Source organism: Sminthopsis crassicaudata, chromosome 4 (assembly GCF_048593235.1).
Source record: "Sminthopsis crassicaudata isolate SCR6 chromosome 4, ASM4859323v1, whole genome shotgun sequence".
NCBI classification, from domain to species: Eukaryota; Metazoa; Chordata; class Mammalia; order Dasyuromorphia; family Dasyuridae; genus Sminthopsis; species Sminthopsis crassicaudata.
Genome location: NC_133620.1, coordinates 327,588,123 through 327,608,292, shown reverse-complemented (window position 1 = coordinate 327,608,292; position 20,170 = coordinate 327,588,123). Strand labels below are relative to the sequence as shown.

Sequence of the window (20,170 nt, the reverse complement as noted above, 5' to 3'; positions counted from 1 at the left end):
CAATTGGTAAATGATCAAAACAAATGAATAGGCAGTTCTCATGAGAAGAAATCTACGCTATCTATAGTATGTGGAACAAAAAACCATAACTAATCAGTAGAGAAACTTGAGGTTTCATCTCACATGCATCATATTGGCAAAGGTGACAAAAAGGGAAAATGACAATTGCTAAAGGAGTTGTGAGAAAATAGGCACATTAATGTTCTATTGATAGGACTGTAAATTAATACAGCCTTTGCCGTCTGTACACCCAGATTATTAAATGATGCACACATATCAACCAATCAATTAATAAACATTTACTATGTGCCTTTTCTGTACAAGGTAATATTCTAATGCTATTAGGCTTATATCCCAGGGAGTTTAAAGAAAGAGATCCTATGGTCCTATATAAATTTAGAGTAGTTTTGAACTCATCATAGAAGATATTATTCATATATGAAAGGGAAGCACCTTCACATTGTCAGAGCAGCATGCTTAGAGTTACAATTTTTAAATTCTATTTATTTCTAGTGATACCCATTTTAGACCTCTCTCTCTCTCTATGTCTATCTGTCTCTGTCTCTCTGTCTTTGTCTCTCTCTCTCTAGTGTGTATGATTTCTCCCCCTTTCTTCCCTCCCTCTCTCTTCATAGGAAAGCAAAGGAAGTCTCTATGACAAGGAATTTCCTATGGTTTTGTAGACAAATCTCAGTGTCAGAGCACTAATACATATCATTTTGATATCAGATAGAATTATATAATGGGAAGATCTCTGATTCCAGAATAAGACATTAGGGATTCTAATTACCTCTATGATATTTATTATCTATGTGACATTGGGTAAGTCAAAATGTTCCTGAACCTTAGTTCTCTCATCTGTAAAAGGAGGGGAACAGACTTTGAATACTCCCAAATATAGATATATAGATATATACATGTAAGTATACATATTTATACATATATATACATATATATATATATATTCTTCCAGATACGTATGTGTGCATGTAAGTTTATGTAATGAATGTTTATATGAATATATATATATGATATCAATGTTTTTTTTTTAATCAACAAGGGTCCATAATTTAAGAGAAATCAGGTTGTAAGGCAAAAGAATCACAATGAACTTAAAATACATGCTTATTGTCTTCTCTAATTTTTTTTGTTCTCTTAAAAATTCTTTCATTTGGCTACAAAAAGACATTAGTTTTATTACTTACTAAGAGAGTGAACTGCAAGAATAAGAATGACTAGGATAAGGAAAAGATTATTATTGACAAATAAAGATTAGATCAATGTAGATTTAGTGGATCTGATAAAAGTTGCTCGGGATCATAAAATTTTTTAAAACTCTTTGAAAATCTTTATAAACTATAGGCATAAATTTTAATATTGATATCTATAAATATTTGGCCTTCTCAACTCATTTTAATTCCAAATAATGGACTGAATTTTCCAAGATTAAGTAGCTACATGAATGGTCAAGACTTAATCATTAATCAAGAAATGCCTGTAATTCATTTGCACCATTTTGTTTTCCTATTAGAAATTTTAGGTGACTTAAAATGTAAACTTAATTTTTTTTAATATTAACAAAGAGATTGTTTTTATTTTCTTTAGATATAGAGGCAACATAATATAATGGTTAGAATAATGGACTTGGATTCAGGAAAATCTAGGTTCCAATATTGCCATTGAAACTTTACTAGTCATGTAAACCTGGCCAAGTCATTTAACTCCCAAAGTATTCCTTAGAAAGCAGAACCCTTAGAACTCAGCTACTAACACATACACATAATACAACAAAACTCACACACAGCACAATATTATGATTTATTTTGGTGGAAGAATTTCTAACACTTGGAATTTATTAATCTCTGAGCCTGCTACACCGAAAAAAAAAGTGCTTATGTAATTCTGGGTTACCTTATTTAGGGAAACAAGAATTTGATCAATTCTTTTTTGGGTTCAGGGAAAAGACAACTGAACATCTCTGTGATAACAGATAAAATATAGCAAAATATTCAAATTCATAATCTGATGTACTTTCTCAAACTCAAACTCAAACTTGAAATTCCAGCAGTCATTGAATGTAGGAGAGGCAGTGCAGCATTCAACCTATGATTTTGTTGGTATCAAAGAATCCCAGGGTGAGGAAAATTCTTCCAATGAAGATCATCTCCTATGCAACTTCTATTATTAAGGAGTTATCTGAAAAGTTAAGGGACTTGCCCATAGTCATATGGGTCAGAGGGAATTTGAATCCAGAACTTCCTGGTTCTGATGATATTTTTCTAGCCACTATGCCATGTTGTCTTTAATAGAATCATAAATTTGGAGCCTGAATAAACATAGAGCCTTTTATGGAAGCCGAGTTGATGTCTGAGGTAATAACTAGAAGTTTGCAAAAAGATGACTTTCTATCTAATAAAGGAAAGAAATATTTAGACGGACTATGAAAAAATAACAAAAACCACCACAAAATGGGATACAAAGAAAGGAAGGAAAGTTAAAAATTAATAACATACTCAACATGTCAAGTTTGGTATTCTACAATTACCTTCCTTTTCAGTTTTTAGACTTCAAAAAAAGAAAAAGCACAGGGACCTAGCCCTAGGTAAAACTGTGTCAGTGTCTATGTTACTATTTTCCAAAAGAGGTCTATAATAATCTACAGCCACAGTACAGAAGGAAAATTGTAAAAATTTAAACATTAAAGATTCCACATTCTATATGAGCAGGTAAAAGAGAAAAGTCAGGTTTGTTTGTTTGTTTGTTTTTGTTTGAATTTACCTGGCTCCAGTTATGCTATGGTATAGGAGAGAGAGAATTGGACTCAAAGTGGACTTGACTAGTAGCTTGTTTCATGGAGGCTGGAGACCTTACAGCTAGTCTGCTGTGCTTCTGGCTTGTTGAGTCAGGATCTTGAGGCTTTGGTTGCTGATCTATGCTAGAGCTAGGAGCCTCCCACTGAAAGCCTGGAAGAACTGAGTTGTATGAACAAGTCATACACATTCCCAATGCACTAGACAATACTTATAAATACAGAGAGCATGCTGACCTATATTAATAGAGTTTCCTACTTCAGGAATTTCCTATGTCAGTGAAATTACAGATCTATTCACTAATCTTTGCCCCATAGTTTTAAAATATTTACTCTGGTCAAGGAGCCCTCTGGCTTTTAATGGAAGCTCTGAATCTCCCTAGTGGGACCCACATGTTTCAGCATCAAAGGAAGGCTAAAAGTTCTTTCCCAGCTTTTGCCTGTGCCTGAGATATCCTTTCCTTAGCAGAGACTAAACACATCATAATAAACAGCAAATAATCTCCAGATCATTTTAAACTTATGGAGAAATGTGATATCTGCCATCCATTAGGTGGTCCTCAAAATATTTGAAGAGAGATTGGATTTGTTGCAGCCTCAAGGGGAAGAACTAGAAATAATGGAATGAGATTGCAGAGAGGTAAATTTGGGCTTCATATGAGGAAAATTTTCCTAACACTCAGCTGCTTAATTTGGCTGATTCAAAATATCTGAAAACAAAGGTTAGAGGCTCAGTTGAAAAGGACATGGTAAAAAAAATCTTATTTAGATGTTGGTTGGACCAGACAGTTTCCATTTCTGTAGCTTTGTCAACTTCATGAACAATCTACACAAAACCAGTCCTTTTCTAGTCATGACTTAGATCCACACAAGTAGGTCTAGTCTGCTAAAGCCAGTTTAAATAAAAGAAACTTGAGGGTCCGATATTAATCTAACATTCTGTTACTCTCAAGACAACTGGGTTGCATTGTTGACTAAACCTACAAATAAAAATTGGTAACATTATAGATATATGTCCAGAAAAAACTCATTATGAGAAGTTGAACAAATAGTTCATATTGGGGAACAGCCAAATGAAAGCAAAATAAGGGGGAAAAGACTTGAACTGAAACTCTTCAGTTAAGTCATCTGGATAACTCCTAGCTACAAGCCATCTGATTTTAATCAAGAAATCTTGGCCTTTCCTTATTAATATTAGACATGATTCAGAACATTAAGCCTAAAATATATTACAGATAACATGCCTTACTAATGATTTCTCCAAGAGGTTTATGTAATTAAGAGGGGGTCTTCTTTATATCAGAGTAGGGCAGACACAGAAAATAGAAAAGTCAATTCATATAAAGCTCACCTGGTGGACATTTTTCCAAAAATCAGCAGACAAGATTTATGTGGCCTCCATTTTAATCAATGCATACAGACTAACAATATTTTTTAAAATAATATTTATTGGTTTAACAGTTTCTTTATGAGATCAACACACCACCACTTTAAGGATACCTTGATCTTGATATTTAATGCAAAATTATTTTGCAAACTGTCACTATAAAAGTGACAACAGTAAGTACTTTGCCAGAAAGAAGAGGCTGTGTTTTGCCTGAATTTTTTTTCCTTTCTAACATCAAATTGTTGTTTGAACCAGTTCACAGAGTTAACATAATAATGAAAAAACACACAATGTGATTCTTATTATATTTAACATACACATTGAGAAATCAGACTATTTGAAGTTTGGGAAAAGGCGCATTGTCCCATCCTCCTCAGCAGCAATATTGAACTAAAGAATATCCTGAGATACAAGATCAGAATAAAAGGCTTCTTCACTAATGGGAGGAGTTAAAGTATCAATTAATTTCTTCCCAACACCTTACCTTTCTCCCCTTTTTTGAGATGTTGGAGAGTTAGTCAAGAAAATAGCCATGTATCAATCACTTGGTTCAAGACCACATTAATTTCTTTAGCCAATAAAAATAATGATTCTGAAAAACATTCAATGATGACATATCTAATGTCATGGAAAGTGTGAATTCTTTCCATTGATAAACTAGGCTTAATAGGAAAAAGGTGGAGGAAACTGAATATAGCTTTCTACATGATATTCTATGGGGAAAGATAGGTGGCACTTTTATTCAAGTCTGAACATCTATAAGGCAAAATTGACAATGCCTTTGGTAGGTATCATTAGTACTTGTATGGGACGGATTGATAAAAAAAAATAGATTGTTGAGTGATTTAAAAACAAAAACAACTCTATATATAGCCAACCTCAATGATAAGGTGGATATGTAAGGAATAGGACCCCAGAATAGGTAAATCCCCTAATTGCTAAAAAGACATATGAATATTTTTAAAACTTCTGATTTCATTAGAGTGGGAATTCTCATCTTATTCCCAATTGTAATCCATTTATCATTTATTGTCTTAGGGAGTCTGATGGATCTCAGAGGAGCTAAGTGTCTTGCCAATGATCACATAGACAGGAAGTGACAGAGGCAGAATCCAGTTTTCTCCTTCAGTCCAGTATTCTAACCATTACACCTCTTTTAAAGACAAACTATTTTTTCATTTAATGCTTTTTTTCCTGAATATCTTAAGATATAGTAGGATTGGGGCTTTTCTCTGGCTCTGTATTTTGGCGTCATCTTTGTTTCAAAACAGGAAAAAAAGACCATTTTATGATGAGTAGTCTTTCAAGACCCACCACCTGAATAATAAACAGTAGGCATGTTAACACACAAATTAATCAAGGCAGCAAACAAATGTAGCAAAGGCAATTCAGATGTGCTTTCCATCAGGTCTCAGTCAAATATTTTATAATGCAATTCACTGATTTGTTTCACTAAACTCATTTCTTAATACTTCCTTTTCATTATGTATATATACAAACACAAGCACATGTATATATATATATGCACATGTATTGTGCATATATATATATACAGCTGTATAGATAAACTTGTACACATGTACTTCTACACACTGCATAATCACATGCATGTGATATATGCATTCTACATACGTGTGTACATGTATTATATGCATATGCAGTATACATATACATAAATGAATGTATGTCCATATATATACATATATAAAGAAAAGTATGTATGTATAAATTCAAGATGTTCCAAAAGTTTTAGAATATCCTGTTTATACACATATGCATACCTTTCTTCACATGTGTGTGAATATGTATATATGTGCTATTAAAGCTTAATATATATATACATATATATATATATATATATACACACATACATACATATATATGTATACTATTAAAGCTTAAAACTATATTAAGACTTTTGGAACACCCTGAAAATATACACATAGACATAAACATACATAACATGATATCACATACATTTCAAGGCAGGAAGAAACAAAATTGAAAACACATTCCATGACTCCTCTCATGGCAACTGAAAAGCACAAAGCCTTAAGGCCAGAGCTGAAATCCAATATTTACTTTAAATGTTTTGAAGCATCTTACCCACATCCTACCAAGACTCTTACTTAACAAAGTTCTAATGAATTCTATATTTAGTAGGTCCAAATATGACATTTAAGCAGAAGACAGAATATAACATTTGAGGAAGAAAATAAGAACCACATCAATTGTCTCAGGTGGAAAGCACCATGGAGCATCTCCAATAGGGAAAGAAAAAGCAATATAAAACCAGAAAGAAAATGAAAAGGGGTAAGAATCCACAAAAAAGGAGTTGTTTAAACATTTCAAACTCCTATCATTTCAGAGACAATAAATTTAACATGGTTTGCATTTTGATAATAAAGAATGTATGACCTTTTCCTCCTCATGAAAGCACATTTCAAGCGCCATGGCTAACTTAGCCTGATTGACATATGGAGCAATTATAGATTTTTATAGCTGACCTAAAGTTCTCCTTGTATGAGATTTGGACTTAAAAATAAAATTTAGCAGAAATATAGGGAGGTTATTGATTATATATATTAGTTTTATCTTTACCATAAAACTCCAGGTATTTGATTTAAAATTTTGAAATTCATATCCATTACAATGGCAAGCAACTCACAAACTATTTAACTGAAAGGAGAATTCTCTTATTTCTTCACTAGACTTAGACTAGTTCAGTTCTAAGGTCCCTTCCCAATTTAACTATAAATATAAGGATTAGAAAATGTATTTAAATTATATTAATCTGAAGACTCATATAAAGAACAGCAACTGCCACCCACAAGATATCTAATATTAAAAAGCTTTAATTATCCACAGAGGAAAGAATAATCTTGGTAGATAAAAGTAAGATTAAAGGACATATATCAAAAATAAGTGATAGGTTATCCATTCCACTTGAAACCAAAAAAAAAAAAACCTTGTGAAAACACTTGGACTATTTCTATAGAATTTAATCAAAAACACTAAATTTGCTTCACTCCCTTCATATGCATTGTATCTGGCTTCTGCAAAATGTCAACAGATAAACTCAGTATGGTGGTAAAGAGACCACTTTCAGAGAACTGAATATATAATCTATATTATTATTTATATTAGCATGGCAAATATCTGGAATGGATCAGGTGAAGTTTCATTTCTCCTTCTCTCTAATGTCCTCCAATTACATGATACAGTTTTGTAGTCAACTCCAGCTTTACAAACATTTCATTGCAACTTTCCCCTTACCTCTTCTATTCAAATAAGAAGGAAGGAAGGAAGGAAGGAAGGAAGGAAGGAAGGAAGGAAGGAAGGAAGGAAGGAAGGAAGGAAGGAAGGAAGGAAGGAAGGAAGGAAGGAAGGAAGGAAGGGAGAAAGAAGGAAGGAAGGAAGGAAGGAAGGAAGGAAGGAAGGAAGGAAGGAAGGAAGGAAGGAAGGAAGGAAGGAAGGAAGGAAGGAAGGAAGGAAGGAAGGAAGGAAGGAAGGAAGGAAGGAAGGGGAAGGAAGGAAGGAAGGAAGGAAGGAAGGAAGGAAGGAAGGAAGGAAGGAAGGGGAAGGAAGGAAGGAAGGAAGGAAGGAAGGAAGGAAGGAAGGAAGGAAGGAAGGAAGGAAGGAAGGAAGGAAGGAAGGAAGGAAGGAAGGAAGGAAGGAAGGAAGGAAGGAAGGAAGGAAGGAAGGAAGGAAGGAAGGGGGGAAGGAAGGAAGGGGAAGGAAGGAAGGAAGGGGAAGGAAGGAAGACATATCAAAAACAAGAGAATAGCACATAAACCTCTAACCTTGCTCTGAAACTCAGATTAGCTCATATATCTTCCTACACCTTCTATGACTCTTAAGTACAATTCACCTTATAGCGCAACCCATCCCTATAAATAAAATTGGAAGGCTCAGGAGGAAGCAAGATAATTCCCCGGGGGGGGGGGGGGAAGAAGATTAAATAAGCTAAAATTATTTCTAATATTGCTACTTGCTTAGGAAATAAAAATAACACCCATATCTCAATAATCCAGTTGTAATAATCTCAAAAACAAACATCTAAACTGTGGTCTTCCAATGCCAAGTGCAGAATGTGAAGTTACTTATAATTCCTAGTTCTTAGGAGAGGAATGGCAAGAATGTTAAAATTACATTAATACACACCTTATAATTTCTCTTGAAAAGAGGGAAAGGAAGAAGAGAAAAGGATAGGAAGAGAGGAAAAAGAAAAATGAAGGTGATTTTGATTATTTATAAATTAAATCCATGCCCATAAAGTCTATAACCTGCCTATTAGGCTTCAATTTAGATTTCTCCTGAGACAAAGAAAAGTGGCTCTTATTTTCATGTGAGTTCTTCCCAGAGTAAAAACAAAGAGGTGGGAAAGAAAATTTGAAACGAGACCTCCTAGGTTAAGACCTGAAAAGCCAAACCCCAGGACAAATTGTAATTGCTAAGTACCACATCAGAAGAGATGTCAATTACATTTGTGTTCCTATGAACAATTCTCAAAAAATATGTAGAAAAATACAGTTCTCTGGTGGAAATACATAAGAATACATGATCAATCATATATTAGTCAGCATTTCCTTTGCAATAATAATTTCATCTTGTACTTCTAGAATTCAAGATTTATTTCCTTGGGACAAGAAAAGGGTTGGTTTTTTTGTTGTTGTTACTGCTTTTGTTTTTGTTTAGACTTTTTAGGTAAATTCCAAATCAATACAGCAAAAAGTTTACCTATGAAGAAACTGCCAAATAATATCTGTAAACATGTAATTTATGTTTGCTTGAAAATTCAGAGACACAATTATAAAAAGATAATAAAGACAACCCAGTTATCATTAAATACCTATTCTATTGCTCTAAGAAAGGTAGAAAGGGGAATAAGCAAGAGTAAATGTACCTAATAGACAGATATGGGGGGAGGGATAATGTATGTTAAGTAGACAAAACAGAACAAAAGGATCAAAAAGAAAGGAGCAGGATATCAGGGCACCATCCAAAGGAAGGGAAACAGGATGCCTGGACAGCTCTCCAATGCCACTTAGCCTCTCCCATAGTGAAAGAACAAAGCCCAGTAGAGGAAAATCAATTTTATATAAAATTGCCTTGTATTGTACTTCCCTAAGTACCTCCCAAAGTGGATGAGGTATAGAAATCAGAAAATTGTTTCCATCATATTTATTTTTCATTTTTGAGGTTGTGGCAACTTCCCTAAAGCCCACAAGTTCACACAGCAAGGGAACAGAATCAGAACCACACAACAAAATGGTAGATTGTCCAATTTTTCATATGACCTTTGCTTTGGCTACCTCCTAAACTGGTTGTTGTTTTTTATATGTTTTTTCTAAATGAAAGAGGCAGTGAACTTTTGACCAAAAAGAAAGATAATTATTTCTAAAGTAAAATAAGTTATTGCATAGCAAAAGGAGAAGGGAGTTGCCTGTGCAACTTAACCTGAGATACTTTTTTTTTTCCTTTAGGGACTATTTATTACTTGGCAACTTGATTATTTATCTGAAGAAAATAAAAATATATATATATAAATGGAAATGAGAAATCTCTAACACTGTCATGTTCAATTCTTTTTAATTTCATGAAATTCATCTGCCTCAAGAACTAATGAATTAAATAATTATGAAAACCGCATCTTGTGACATGAGAAACTACTTTAATCATTTTTATACCTGAGGATAGACTGCATTTATAGATTCACTTTCTATAAAATATCCCATACTGCAAGTTAAATAGTACTCTGATTTGCCTTGGAGCTCCAAGGGTAGAAACTTTTCTATCCAATTTGGAACATACACTTCAACTGTTTGGTTCTGGCATGTTTTCATTTGAATATATAAAGGTGCATGATTAAAAAAGAATTATAGAAAATAACATCTCCATTTGGAGATAGAAGAATCGAAGGTGACTTAAATCTATCACCTTGCTATCTGCTCACAATAAAAAAAAATGGAAGATTCATTTAACCATCAAAGCATTAGGTGAAGTAAACTAATTAGTACTATAGAATTTTCATTCATTTCATTAACTTTATCCCTCTGGTTCTGAAGAGTTCTGTGGATACACTGATATGACTTCCAAAGTCCAATAAGATTTATAAAGCTTTGAGAATTAACTCAGAGATCAGATTTGATTAGATGTCAAAAATTAATTGATTTCCAAACCCAAGATAATATCCTCTGAGTCCATTGTCTTAGCTTCTTCTGTCTTGAAAACACATTTTTAGTGTTGTTTTAAAATATGGGAAAAAAAAAATCCCTCTCCTCCTTTGCGGTTACACTATAGTGATATTAAATCAAGTGCATTTGGAGAAACCAAATCTCCTTTATTGTGTGCATCCCACTTCCTCTGATTCTGTGACCTGTGGGATGCTTTATTTTCTAGACCACAACATCTGGTAACACAATATTGACAAGTAGTAAAGGAGGTTGCGACCTCAATTAAAAAGATAAACGGCAAGAATCAAGAAAAGAAAACAAAGAGTGAAGCAATATGGAGTTTCAAACCACAAAAAATTCAGTTTGTAGAGTTCCTAACTGCAAACAACACAAACATTAGTATTCTATTGGAATAAAGCCGATGATATTAATACCCTCCATTTATACGAATACTTAACAGTATCATATAAATCTATCCCAACAGTTGCCATGGCACCTAAATAAAGGTGTTCTGAGGTCAAAGGGATGTGGTGTCCAAGTGAGGCATGTATTCCAGAAGAAAAGACACAAAAACAATCTTTAACAAAACCATCAGATCCATATGTAGGAAAACCAAAGGCTGGTTTTAAATGTCATGTTTTTCAAAGCGAGAATTGATGCTGGAACTAGGTCTATAAACTGGCTGGCTGGCCTTCAGCTGCAGCTGAAGACAATCAATCAGAACAGTTCAGGCTCTGTGAGAAAAAGAAAAAGAAAACACACAAACATATATTCACAAAGGAGCAAGAAAGAAAGCATTAAAATGACCCTTTAGGGTGTTTAAAATTATATTTAAGAAAGCAAGAAGGAGAGTTTTCTTCTGCAACAAAACTGTTATCTATTCTGGGAAGTTTCATTTAGTTGATACATGATATAAGATGTTTTGGATTTGGGCCAAGAAAATCGGAATACATTTTCCTTCCCAAAAAAATTATGCAGTGGTCTCAACTCTTTAATATACACGAAGAGGGCATCATCTAACAACTTTCATAAATTAGACCGACAATACCAAAATAAAAATAATTCCAACCTGGAATCAAAGTCTGCTGAATTCTTAGCAAACAGAAAGAAAAACTCAATCTCAAATCTGTATATATGTGCAGTTAAATATGCATAGCATTGTCTGTGTGCTGAAAACTCCCCACAAAGTCTGGCCAGAGTTTAGTGAATCATTAGGGAGACAAAACCAGCTGCAGAGCCAGCTTACTTTGAAAAGAGGACTATAAGTATTGCAAATGTTAAGATATCTAACCTGAACTAAGAAGAAAAAAAAAACTTTTAAAATGCAAGATATGCAGGTTTCAAGAACTTTTCTTTGATCACTTTGGAATGAAAAAGCCAATCAAATTAATATTCACTCAGACAGACATCTGTTTATTCTACCTAACTCACATCAAAACTGATGACTCTAATGGTTTTTGAACAGCCCTATGTAAGTTACAAAAATTCAGCCAAAAGCCTATCTGTAAATGACTAGACTGACAAAATGTCTCTATACGTGTGTACATATGTGAAACTCTTATATACAAACACAAACTATCAGAAAAGAACAAAGTAGCAGTTTATTATGTAACCATTTACATTTCTAATTATTAAGGAAAATTTTTTAATTAAAACTTCTCCTGCCTTGATCACTTAGTTTGGATCCCTTCTGTGAAATCAGCAAATAGTTAAAGACAACCACATTTCCATTTTCTGATGACTTGGTAAATTATCTAAAGGCATATAAACTTACCAATGTGTAATAAATTCATGATAGGGATAAACACTGGAGTTGTGATTTTACTAGTCTAAATTACCAATATGGCCTGGGATACCTGAAAAATCTGAGGATCAGCAAAGATAAAACTTTTCATAATAATAATGATGAAAATTATTGATTGTTATAATTCCTATAAACAAGATTTTTAAAAGCATCCTTGATGTTTTTAAAGAAAGCTCCTGAGATCCAAAAGTATGCTAACCACTAATACAGAGAATTCTGAGATGAAGAAACTTCTCTATCAAGACAAGTTGGTGACTTCTCAGCAAATTAAAGTCTAAAAGAATTGTCAAGAGAATAAGGAATTTAAATGATTTGTCCAAAGTCACATAGTCAGTATATGTCAGAAGCTGGACTTTAACTTAGGCTTTTCTGTCTCCAAATTTAGCTGAATACCTACTTTATGCTGTTTCTAATAAATATTAATTCATAATGTTGCTGTTTTGCAAGATATCATTTATAAAGCTTGCACCCAGGGTCCCACAAGCTAATGCTTGTGTAATTTTGGGCAAATCATTTACTCTGAATCAACTTACATCCTCACCTGTAAAATGAAGATAGCATGATTTATTTGTCTACCCCAGAAGTCACAATGAAATATTCACAAAATGAAATATTTGTGAAAGCACTCTGAAACCTGCAATATACTACACAAATTTGGAGCATTGTGTTTAATGCCTTGCATCCAATGGACATTCAATGTATGTAGAATTTTAAAATGTAGAAGTGACATGTGCCCAGATGCTATGAATCATTTTTAAGCACACTTGGATATTAAGTATGTATTTCATAAGAATTGGCTCTTTCAAAGTAGTCACCTTAGAAGATCAGCCATAGCCTAAAGTTGCTATTGCCCTTGCTCAAATTATTCATTAAGTTCTTCTTTGAGAATCACTTTCAGAATCCACAATCCATTCTTCTGAAAAACCTCAATAGTGGTAAATCACTTTTTTTTAGGATAAAGTTCACTTCTCAGAAAACAAAAATCAAAAGTCATTTAGAGGCAAGTTCTACAAATAAAGTAAATGATAAATCAAATTTCATTGTTATTCAAAAATAAGAATAAATTATAAAATAACAATTTAGATTGCTTCTCAATCTGTGGCTCTGACATCTTTTCTGCAAGAAAGTCCCAGAATGTTTTGAACAGTAGTAGTATAATTTTAACAAGTATACAATCTCCCAAAATGAAAAATTTGAAAGGAATCTGTCATTTAAATATCAAGTTCAGGGATCTTCATTTAAAAAAAATCAGCCAGTTTAATAAATAACATCATGAATCAAATGCAATATAAGTATATCTCACTGTACCTACATATAGGACCTTCACAAATTAACTTGGAGTAAACATAGCATTTTTTTCCTGTATGCACATGTTTCTTTGATTTTACAATTTGTGCACCAATTGTATGTATCTATTTATACAGCAGTCCCCAACTTATTAGCAGTTTCTGATCCAAATTTCATATATAAATTAACTGTTTGGAATTTGGAACACATGTCCCCATGAAAACAATTTAATACAAGATAGTTATGTTTTCAAACCAGCCTACAAATGCCTACTTAATCAATAATATGATAGAAGCCTCATACTTATCAATAACACCTAACTTCTGCTTATAACAGTGTTTCTCAGGGAAGATACATCTCATGTTTTCTAATTTAAGATGATAGGAACATAGCTCCTCAATGGCAGCAATATCCAAAACTTCCATAATAGAAGAAGAATGTGGTAAATATTATTAATTATTAGACACTTCTTAATTCTATGCATCTGGATTAGAAATGGCACTTTAAACTCTAAGAGTATTTAAATTTTAAAAAGGAATAGAGTATGGGGCAGCTAGGTGGTACAGTGGATAGAGCAGCAGCCCTGAATTCAGGAGGACCTGAGTTCAGATCTGATCTCAGACACTTAACACTTCCTGGCTATGTGATCCTAGGCAAGTCATTTAACCCCAATTGCTTTAGCAAAAGAAAAAAAAAAAAAAAAAACTAAAGTAGCTATCTTGGGGGAAAGGGGAAGATAAAAAAGGAGCTAGGTAGCTTTTCAGGGAAAATAGATAATGATAACTAAGTATGGAAAGAACATGAGAGTTGTTCAATTCTTTTGCTTCTGTTTTTTTGCCTGAGAGAAAGAGTTTGGGGCTAGAACGGGCACAACCAAAAGGGATATTAGGAAGTGACATTCAAAATAAATAAGGTGATGTCCAATAAAATACATCCTAGGAAGTATCTACTTTTTTATAGGTACCTCTGCTACTATAGGAAAATATCTTGCACTTAGTAAGTGTTTAATAAAAGATTCTATTGTTTGGTTCATTCATTCATTCATTCATTTAGCAGAGGCCAAACTACTGGCAGTGATCATTCAAAGGTCAGGGATCTGAAGGAGGCATATAGTGTCCTAATTTTGATAAAACAGAAGAGAATTGAATCTACAAATCATTGTCAGGTTAGCAGACTTTCATTCCTGACAAGATGCTAGAAAGTATTAAGAAAAGAATGCAAATTTTTAAAAGGAGGTAGATATAATGTTCTTATGAAGAACAAGTCATGAAAGATTAATCTAGTTTTCTGTTTTAATAAGATTACCATAGTAGTAGTTTCAGGAATATGGATTGGGTTTAACCAGATGTCCCCCATTAGATAATAAACTCATTTATAGGAAGGGCCTAAATTTGGATCCTTTTTTATATACCCAGCATTTAGTATTGTGCCTAGCACTACTAGATATCTAGCAAATGTTTACTGATTGATTCATTGAAAGTATTTAACAAAGTATCACATACTCTTCTTGAGGAAAAGATAGAATGATGTAGTCTAGGACTAGAATATACTATAGTTACATGGATTCTACACTTAAGTAGCTAGCTAGACTGAGTCATTAATGGTTTGGTTTCCATTTGCAAAGAGTTGTAAGTGAAATCTCCAAGGTGTATAGATATTATGTCCAAGGTATCTTGACATCTTTGCCTATAACCTGACAAAGGTCTAGAAAGCATACAAATTTGTAAATGACATAAAACCTACGAAAAATAGTCAATTTGTTGTGGGACAGAGTCAAGATTTTTTAAAATCTTGACAAATTTTTAAAATATGCCATTTGATAAAAATGAAATCAAATTTGAGTTCAAAAAATCAACATGTAAATACAAAATGGTGAGAGATAGATACACAAGTTAGAAAAAGAGAGAGAAATTAAGTTGGTTATAATTTCAAATTAGGAATCAATAATATAATATATAGTAAGAAAATCAATAGAAGTTTAAACCACATTAAGAGAATCATGATGTTTAGGGCAAATGAAATGATAGTACTGCCATGTTCTGCCTTTATCAGAACACATCTAGAGTATGGCATTCAGTTCTGAGTGCCATATTTTAGAAAGGTTATTTATAACCTAGAGAGTTTATAGAAGAAGGCAATCAGGAGTATGAAAAGCCTCAAGATTGTGCCATATGAGTATCAACCAAGTAAATGAGGATGTTTAGATGGAAAGAAAAAAAAAATTAGGGAGAAACAATAGCTATCTTTAAGTATCTGAAGAGTCATTATGTAGAAAAGTAATTAATCTTGTTCTGCTTGGTTCCAAAAGGAAGACCTTGGAACAATGAGCAGAAGTTGCAAATAGGCAAAATAGGATTAGCATAAGGCAAACCTTTCTTACTATTAGAGCTATCCAAAAGCAGAATGGGCTGCTTCATGAGGTAGTTAACTCTCTTTCACTGGACATCTTCAGGCAGAGATGGCATGACCACTTACCAAGTACAGTGTAGAGAGGATTCTAAATCAGAATTGGAGTAGACTCAATGGCCTCTAAGATCCCTTCCAATTTTAGGATTCTGTGAATCAATATTTGTTGTCTAATATGTCAATCGTTCCCAAGTGTACAGGAGGTTGGCTTCATAGAGGGCAAAGCCTCCACTCATAGATTCTCCTTGGTTCATTTGTATGTGTGGATTATTAATAAATCAAGTGCTTTCATATATATATATATACATATATATATATATATATACATATATATATATATATGGGACTCTACACGTACCTATGTATATTTCACACAAATAAGTATATATGTACACACATGTACATATACCTACATATGCATGCACACATATGTGTATGTAAAGCCAGAATTACAGAGAAAAGGCCTGAGTCAAGCCTTTTCTGGTTAACTCTGGGTAGATTTTTTGGTTTATTTTGAAAAACAAAATCTTCACACTTTTATCCAAAGATGCAACCCAAACATGCCCTCTGTTGTTTTCCCCTACATAGTTCATATTTTCACATAAATAGGAATAGTACACACTATAATAAACATAAACAACTTTTTTCCTGACCATATACTTCAGCCTTCTCTTTTATAAGAAGACATTTATCCCTACTTACAGAACCATTTAAGGCTATTCAAAAATCATAAAGATTGATAGCTTTGTTTTAAATTAAGCAGAATAAAAAGACCTCTGTCTAAATAAAAACATGCAAATCTGAGTGTATTGTAATATGTTGGCTTTTTCTCCTTATATCTTCTCAGGGTATCACAGAAATAACTTCTCAATTTGGGGAGACAGAGCAAGATGAAAAAAGTACATTTATATGTCCATTGGCTCAATGCTCCTTTTCCAAAGCTGGACAAATATATTGGTAACAATTTCAGTACAGATGCAATAAGAATAGTAGTAAATAGAGTTACTCTTTCACGTGAAGAAGTAGACACAAAGAAGCATGGCACTTGCATGCATCAAGCACTAATGCACTTAAAAGATAACAGTGAAGGAAACCAAAGAAACAGTGGCAATAAAAACAAAACCAAAAAAAAAAAAAAAAAAAAAAAAAAAAAGATTTGGTTGTACTTCCATTTCCAAATGTATAGTAGAGCAAATCATTGCTTCCTAGTGTTTAGGTGATGACCCACATTGTGAGAAATTGTGATCAACCCTCTTCATACTTCAGATGTCCTCATACTTCAGGAGGATGCTTTGGGTGAGAATTCTTTCCAATACCAAAAGGAGTTCCAATGTTATAGAAGATCCAAAAATTATTTGGAACCTTTGGCACTCCTTGGTCTTATGATCACCCAGAGTCCATCATTATAGAACTTAGATCCAGAGGCAGCCACAGGAAAGAATTAGATAGTATACCCTCCTGAGAGTTCCAATGGAACTTTCCTGTGTCCAGTGACTGTGTATTATCAGTGGGAAGCTTCATTCTGTTTGCAGGCTACAGAAACTTGGAGTCAGCATGACAGTACTAACTTCTCTCCCTGATTCTCCTCATCTTATTCAAGCAACCTATCCCAAAATTTTTCCTGATAGATCCCTTCTACTTGGAATATAAACAATTAATGGTGAGATTCCTTCATTTGAGCAGGGGTTGAGAAGAATAATAAATACTCCATTAGCCACAATAATAAAGAAATAATATCTGTGGCCTACACATTTCAGAACAGACAGAACCAGAAGAAGGCACCAGTTCCCTGATTGGTTGGATATATAACATCCCTCTGCAGCTCCCAAGACAACACTGATAAGCAATCATTCTTACTGACCACAGAATAATATAAATAGAAGATACTTGGCAAGGCTCACTGCCTACCAAAAACAAATACCCCCACACACACACATACACACACACATACACATATGCCCTCCTTCTGTAGGAGGGTAGATATATATCACACTCAAGTTAAAAGTGTCATAAATGCCATGAGAAGCAAGCTATGTCTCCACTTTGAGCCACAATAAATTGATTTTACTTCTTCCAAAACTGGACAAAGTAGTACTGGGATACTTTACCACATCACACAGAATAGCTAATGAATACCCAGTATTGGATAAGGTATTTAGGAAGATGGCAGCAGCAGCAGCAGCAGTTGGAATAGGCTCTTGGAAAGAAAATGTTGTTACTGAAGTTCTTAAGGATGTATATTAAATTGTTCCTTTTAGAGCCCAAAGGTTCTTTAACTTTTTCCCTTGTAAAGCCTTATGAATATTGACATCACAGCCTCCTCTTTCATAAGGTCTCCCTCATATAAAACAAAATCTATTCAAATCAAGCATAAATATTAAAAACAATAGGAAGAACAAAATATAAATCTACATAGGACTTCATAACTACCATAGCACCTATTAACCCAGACAAATGTATTCTCCTTGGAGAGGAACAGGAAAAGGCTGAAAAGGTTAAGGAGTCTTGTGACATGTCGTTAAATATTTAATCACCTGTTCAAAGTTGTAAAGTCTGAGCCTTATTATATTTCATCTGACTAAACAGTTCATTCTATACACTATGGATTCCAAGACCCCTTTGAGAAAAAAAATAAACAACAACAACAACAAAATAAACAACCTTTTAAGAGGCAGGGTTAAAAAAATAAGCATCAGTATCATCTGAATGCCAAGTTTCTATTGATGCTTTAGTGAAGAAGCTCCATCCCCTAAACCCACCAATCCACAGGAGGGCCAAGTGATTGAGTCCAATGGTTTTTAGTCTCCAAGAATCAGTTTTACAAAAGATGCTGCATCTGTTGCTTTGGATTCATGCAGAGTGAAAAACTGATGTTGCTGGGGAGAAAACAGAAATATATAACATCACTATTAGCCACTTACATAGCAGATTAACAAGAAATGTAGATTTGTTTAGGAAGCTGATTAGGTGAGCCTATTAGAGCTATTTTAAGATTTCTGCCCTCACCAAACAGTTCCCAAAATATAGTATATATTCATAAGTAATAATAATTTAGAACTAATATTACCTAGCATTTATATAGCACTTTAAGACTTCCAATGCATTTTACAAATATTATTTCATTTTCTACTCACAACTTTCCTTGGAAGTAAGTAAGCTATCATTACCCTTCTTTAATAGATAAAGAAATTGAGGTAGGCGGAGCTTAAGTGACATGTTCAGGGTCACATAGTAACTCAGATGAAGCTCAAATGAGAAAATATTTCTAAAGCACTTAGCATGGCACATAAAGTAGCAAGACTTTAATAAATATTTCCTTTTTTCATTCCTTTCCCTTTAGACCTCCTCAGAGAAGAGGTAGAGGGAAGATTTAATAAATTTTTTAAATATATAAAGCTTCTGATTTAATAAATTATTAAATTTATAAAGCTTCCCCTAATACATGACAGCAAGGCAATGTAAGATGTCTTGGAATTGGTAAAGCATTTGACTTTATAGAAATGTAAAAGTACTAATCAAATCTCATCAATAATCATTATTTATGCTCATGCCTGAGAAAAACTGTTCCTTCTAGAAAGAAAGGTATATTACCTATATCTTTGGGATTAAAACAACTTTAGAGGTCAGAGGATGAAAAGAAAAAAAATATTCAGGCATTTCATATGTCAAATGAATAGAACTTAGAAAAACATTTCCTCTTCTTCATAACAGTTCTGGGAAAAAATTAAAGATTTTTTTCATGTACATGAATGATAAAATTCTCTGATTCCTCAGTTATATCCCTGGTAAGTGCACTGCTTTCAAAGTGTGAGTATTAAATCTGTATAAAATAAACATGTTCCTATCCCATTCTAAATGAAATGATTCTTTAACAGAATCCATTATTCTTCAGGTATAGCAAAAACACTTTTAATCTCCACTGTTCTCTGTCCTGGATGTCTGCTAGTATTGCTTTAAATAATAATTTAAGAAACTAAACATGTTATCCTTTTATTTCCTTACATAGCTGAGTCACTTCATATTTCCCTTATTTTTTAGATTTCAGTTTTCAACTTCCATGTAATCTGGTGGGATGTTTTTCCCCATTATATTTATTTTAAACCTGACAGCAAAGTATAAAGTGAGTCACCTTGTAGGGAACCCAAAGTCTGACCAAGGAAGATTTTAGAAATAGTACAAAGATCAGATCCAAAAAAAAAAAAAAAAGACTCAGAAAAGATAGATATTCCCCCAGTGATACCCCAACAACTTTGCTTTCAAGTCATTCTTCCAAAATAACTTTGAGTATTGTTAGTCTGCAA

The 20,170-nt window shown here is 33.4% G+C and overlaps 1 protein-coding gene across 2 annotated transcripts in view; it reads right to left on the bottom strand.

Moving 5' to 3' along the window:
• Window positions 1–11,003: 11,003 nt before the first annotated feature.
• The window catches only part of MAP2K6 (mitogen-activated protein kinase kinase 6), a 150,952-nt gene continuing 141,785 nt past the window's right edge, over window positions 11,004–20,170 (bottom strand). The window contains exons 12-13 of one of the 2 annotated variants that reach the window (XM_074260626.1): window positions 18,629–18,745; window positions 11,004–11,106 (exon numbers count right to left, since the gene is read on the bottom strand). In XM_074260626.1, the coding sequence (XP_074116727.1) occupies window positions 18,668–18,745 (78 nt within the window). In that variant the 3' untranslated portion in view covers window positions 11,004–11,106; window positions 18,629–18,667. Of the gene's footprint in view, window positions 11,107–16,756; window positions 18,746–20,170 lie in introns of those variants that run through there. The other variant, XM_074260625.1, reaches the window with a different exon arrangement.